The sequence below is a fragment of the Syngnathoides biaculeatus genome, chromosome 5 (genome assembly GCF_019802595.1).
Source record: "Syngnathoides biaculeatus isolate LvHL_M chromosome 5, ASM1980259v1, whole genome shotgun sequence".
NCBI classification, from domain to species: Eukaryota; Metazoa; Chordata; class Actinopteri; order Syngnathiformes; family Syngnathidae; genus Syngnathoides; species Syngnathoides biaculeatus.
Genome location: NC_084644.1, coordinates 9,138,051 through 9,143,302, shown reverse-complemented (window position 1 = coordinate 9,143,302; position 5,252 = coordinate 9,138,051). Strand labels below are relative to the sequence as shown.

The window sequence follows — 5,252 nt, the reverse complement described above, 5'->3', positions numbered from 1 at the left end:
TTTTCATTTTTTGCCTGATAAAAAATAAACAAGTCACCCATAAGTGAGTCTCACATTTTTCGTTTGTTTGCCAAAATGAAACCAGGACATAAGGTAAATAATTAAAACGTAATTTTTTTAACTGACAGATTTGATTAAAAATATGACATAACTCTTTATAAAGTCAATGCCGTTCACAAGATTAAACATATAATAATTAGAAAAGCAGAAAATGTGCATTGAAATGTTGAATTGATACACATTTGTATATGATTATTCTCCAACTTCATTATGAAAAGCATGAAAAAAATCGTTTCCCAGTATTTAAAATAATATACAACAGTAAAATGTGTATATTTATACAATGAACTATAATTATAGCAGTAATAACGTAATAGTAATATTACATTGATAATCGTTTCTCCCCTTGTGTGGGATTGTCATGTTAATACACTTTACGAATACAATGTTGAAGAAATGTTTCAGCGCTTTAGAACAGTACTGTAGAATTTTCTTCAGAACAGTTCTATAGAACTTGGGTCCTAAAAGTTCTATAGCATTTCTACAGAATATTTCTATAGAATTTTAGAAAAGTTCAATAGAACTTAGTTCGTAAAGTTCTATAGCATTTATTTAGAATATTTCTATATAACTTGGGTCCTAAAGTTCTATAGCATTTCTATAGAATGTTTTTTATAGAAATTATTTAGAAATGTTCTATAGAATTTTTTTTAGCAGGGTCGAGACTCCAAACGCAACGTTATTCATTTAAAAAAAAGTGCACTTTATAGATGTAGTATTCAGGTGTCCAACTACATTGAACGCAACATCTCTTCTGTTGGCACCGGGGCATTGTGGGTAAAAAATAAAAAAAAAAAAATCGACAACATTTCGACTGATTTATGAAAGGTTGTCAAAAGTGCTGGGTTCAACCCTCTTACCGGAGGTATCCAGGTCCAAGGCCGCCTCCTCCCCGCTGCCATGCTGCGTATCGGTCGCCACGCAGTATGCCGGGGACTCACGGCGAGCTCGCCCCGTGTGCGCGGCTGGAGGAGCGGCCCGGCGAGCAGCAAGCCCCCGTATCCCGCTCGGGGATTATTCAACCGGGGGACGCAGGTAACGAACTGCGGGAGGGGCCTCGCGTTCTCCAGACACAGAAGGTTCCGTTCGCCGGCCGGAGCTGAGGGTCCGGAGGGAGGGGGCTCCGGCCGGCAACCCGACATCTCGGTGGTGGGCACCCCGGATCCGATCACATGGATCCGGTGCAAAGTCACCTTACTCCTCATTGAGCTCTGGTTCGACCTGGACGTCAATTCGAATGACTTTGAAAGAGGAGTGAAGCAGGTAATGGAGTACGCAACAGATTACATTAGATTATTTCATTGGAACTCATTTAACAGATGTTGGAAAGTGACCCCATGAGGCGAAACACGCGATTGTAACGTTTGAAATCTTTACTTGGCAAACCCTGGTTGGAAATTCTAATCGTAGCGTGGAACTTTACTTTAAAACCATAACCCTGTCTTGAAAACATAATTTAAAACACCAACTTGATGTTTAAACTCTAACCATGAGTTCAAACAACTACCAAGACTATCCTCACTTGAACTCCATTTGAAATCGTAACCCTTATTTCAGAACCTAATTTAAAACACTAACACTTGTATGGAATAGCTGTATTTCAGTTTAACTTTTCAATGCTAACAAATTAGCCGTGTAATAAATAAATAAATAAATCAACCTTTAAAATACAAACGCAATATTTTCAGTCTCCTGAGATTCAACGAGCAACAATTTGCGGTCTGAAATTCACCGTCGAAATTCAGTGTTAAGAACGCAGCCAATCCAGTGACGCTTTCTTAGTATGTGATGTCACGTGATTAAGAAAGCGGAACTGGATTGGCCGCCTTGTTAACACTGCAACGCAGATGACGAATTGTTGCCAGTTGAATCTCAATATTGCGTTTGAATTATTTTTTTTTTTTACATGGCGAATTTCTCAACATTGAAAAGTGAAACTGAAATACAGTTATTGAAAATGTGATTACTTTGAGATAATGTGAATTTTACAACACACAATGTAATCACATTTTCAATTGTTGTATTTCAGTGTAACGGTTCAATCTTAGTCACGTGACGTCACATTCTTAGAAAGCGTCACTGGATTGGCCGGCTGTTTGGTTCTGACCTGAAGTAACCCTGCCTGGTGGCACAGACGGTGAATTTTAGACAGGTTTGCCGGTTGAATTGTTAACATTGAAAAGTTACACTGAAATACAACTATTGAAACTATTTTACATTTCAAATTCAAATCCTGTTTCCTGTGGCATTTTTAATTCAAATCCTGGTGTCACATTTACTTCCACACACATGTTACAACTCAAGTTTGAAACCATACCTCAAAAATCCAACCCTGCTTTGAAACATTAACACTGACTTCAAATCGTACTTTTAAAACCTTTAATCGGGTTTTGAAAGCCGTATCTGTCTGTCTGTGTGTGCATCAGGCATTGGTGCACGTTTCCAGCCTGATGGCCAAAGGAAAATACGATGAACTCATTGGCGTGGTTTCCGCTGAGGTGAGAAATCAAATGCAACATGCGTGAATATTAAATCTTATACGTAATATCCAGATCCTCACCAACATGCAACATCTTCCTCCGTGGTGAAGAGACAGTGAAAGACCAGAAAGAACCATACATTTAATTTTAAATCCAATCATAGTGAATCAAAACCTCTGTAAATGGCAACTCAATGCCTACATGAAAATAAATCATGAATTACATTTAATATTACAACGGAATTTTGCAGGGTTTCTGTGCGTACGCTGTAGTTTTATTTGCATTTCTGTGAGTGTGTTTTGGTTTTCAGATGATTCGCTACATCGAGGAGAGGTGTCAGCTTCTCTCGCAGCGTCACAGGCAGCATCTGGCCGTCTCCACGGACGACATTATATTTGTGTTACCGGAGGACGTCTCTGTCGTCTTTGATACGCACGGTAAGATCGCTGACGTGAATTGCGCCGTTCGTCGCACATCTGCGTGGGTCGACTTTGATGTCACTCAGGCAGAACGGGCAGTTTTACAAGCGTGAGCTTGTGTCAAGTGTGAGGATGATGACCTCAAGTGGACAAATAAATACCTGCACCTCTCTAAAGTATCAAATATTGACACTGAATTGCTTAAAATTTAAAAGTGTATATGAATAGAGTAAATCATTGGTTGCTAGTTTGCTAATTTTGTCTATTGCGGGGGTTTTCTTGAACATATCCTCCTTCAATAAACAGGGTTCCTTGCATTGTTTTGTTTTGGTCGTGTAGGTAGAAAGTTTTGCACTGTCGTCATGAGGCTTTGGCATCTGACGACGCTGGACGGTCCCGACGACCCCGAAGGCGCCAGGATATTCCGAGTATCCCCCGGGCCAGACGGCATCCCGCGGAAGAAAGTGGCAACGGCTGTCTACGAGTATATTATTATTTACGTCATATAAATACATTTTCTTGAGTTAGTTCTGTAGACTCCGTTCCACCAGTTCTGTCAGGAGGACTGGGTCAGGATTCCAGCAGAGCTTCTGGATGGTTAACCCCAAACATTTGACTTTGGGCATGCAGTTCAAAGGAAATGATACTCCATACAAAGGAAATGTGGGTAAAAGTAAACCTTTGACCTCAAAGAAAATAACATAGAATTCCTTCATAAATCATCTCTCTCATTATTGTAACATTTAACAAAATTGAATAATTTTGGTGATCCTGACTGATCTCATTTGATGTCAAACAGTAAGACAAAAATTATTATTTTTTTTTGCACAGTGTACGTTAACATCTGGCTTCAACTATACATCAGGATTTTTTTTTTTTTTAACGTGGCAGAAATCCCTGACATTTAATTGAGTATCCCTAATTAATCTTGTAACTTTTTTTTTTTCTTTAGGTTCCAACGTGAACTAACAAAGGGAGCCCCCCAGGAGTGGATGGTGACCACCGTTTGGCACTGGAACTGGAAAACAACTGAGTGAACGTCATCAGAAATAAAGCCAATGGAGGATTTGAAAACCTTTACACTAGAAACCCTCCCAGATGCTCTGCTTTTGGCCCATTACGTGTACATCAGCACTTTAAATTCTCATGAGGTTATTAAACTTATTGATATGACCCATCACATTTTAAATGCACTTAAAACTCCATTTACCTTTTTTTTTTTTTTTTTAATGAACAATTGCTGCTGCTTTATTGAATTTTTCTGAATTAAAGATCAAAAACTCAGTATGTGCCCATCACGAGTCACCTTTTTTGTCCCACTGGTGCCACTTTTAACTTACTACTAGGCAATTAAACTTACTAGTTAACTACTGAGTTCCACTAGTAACATGACTCAGCCCAACTAGTAGGCATGTCTCACACACTAGTAGCCTTCTTGGATCCTAATTAAGAAATGTGCACTAATAGTTTTGGCCCAAGTTAACATGTAAAATGGAAGGTGAAGTACTGTAATTTCCGACCTATAAGCCGCAACTTTTTTCACACACTTTCATCTAGCGGCCGCAAGGGGCCACTCGAGCGGAAAAGGTAAGAGTGAGACTGGGTGGAGTATATGTGCTGAGGAAGTGACTTTTACTGGTATGTTTTTGGTTTTTTTTTTTAACTGACCCCGTTAGCGCTGTGCTAGCGTGTTGCTGCAGTGTTACTGCTGTGTCTGATTTTTTACCGAAATATATTTTTTAACCGGCCCTGTTAGCACCACACTAGCATTAGCGCCGCACCAATGTTAATGCCGCGCTCGCATTAGAGCTATGCTAGCGTGTTGCTGCCGCGTCTCAGTAATTTAGGTATGTTTTTTTTCTTTTTTTTAACTGGCTCTGTTATTGCTGTGCTACTGTGTAGCTGCCGTGTTTTTTTTTTTTTTTTTTTTTTTTTAAACCAGCCCTGTTCGTGCTGCCATGTTGTTGCTAAGCTAAGGTATTAAAACTCTGAAAACTCTGTGTGCCATCTTTCTTTGTGAATATCTCGTGTTTCAATGTGGGCACTTTGCGGCTTTTATGCAGGTGCATCCTATCTATGCACCAAATCTTTTACAAATGTGCTGGGTGAGGTTTATCATCAGGTGCGCTCTGTAGGCCGGAAATTATGGTAGTTCAAATCCAACGAATAGCCACTTAGTAAGAGAACTTCAACAACAGAGCGAAGAATATTTGAGCCCCAATTTAGAGCTAATTTGTGTTTAGCTGTTATCGGTGCCCTAAATGTTTCAAATACTTTAAGAACAGTTATCTGT

At 39.4% G+C, this 5,252-nt stretch overlaps 1 protein-coding gene across 4 annotated transcripts; it reads left to right on the top strand.

Moving 5' to 3' along the window:
• The first annotated feature begins 813 nt into the window (after positions 1 to 813).
• si:dkey-82o10.4 (uncharacterized protein LOC797793 homolog) lies at positions 814 to 4,875 on the top strand. Of its 4 annotated transcripts, none has more exons than XM_061819401.1 (6): positions 814 to 1,323; positions 2,487 to 2,558; positions 2,851 to 2,977; positions 3,299 to 3,443; positions 3,511 to 3,622; positions 3,934 to 4,874. In XM_061819401.1, the coding sequence occupies exons 1-6, from the start codon at positions 961 to 963 to the stop codon at positions 3,994 to 3,996; spliced, it is 882 nt and encodes a 293-aa protein (XP_061675385.1). In that variant the 5' UTR covers positions 814 to 960; the 3' UTR covers positions 3,997 to 4,874. The 4 variants fall into 4 exon arrangements, with proteins under 4 accessions (XP_061675385.1, XP_061675387.1, XP_061675389.1 ...); XM_061819403.1 differs by having other exon boundaries at positions 815 to 1,323; positions 3,912 to 4,875; XM_061819405.1 differs by lacking the exon at positions 3,511 to 3,622 and having other exon boundaries at positions 815 to 1,323; positions 3,934 to 4,873.
• Positions 4,876 to 5,252: the final 377 nt, after the last annotated feature.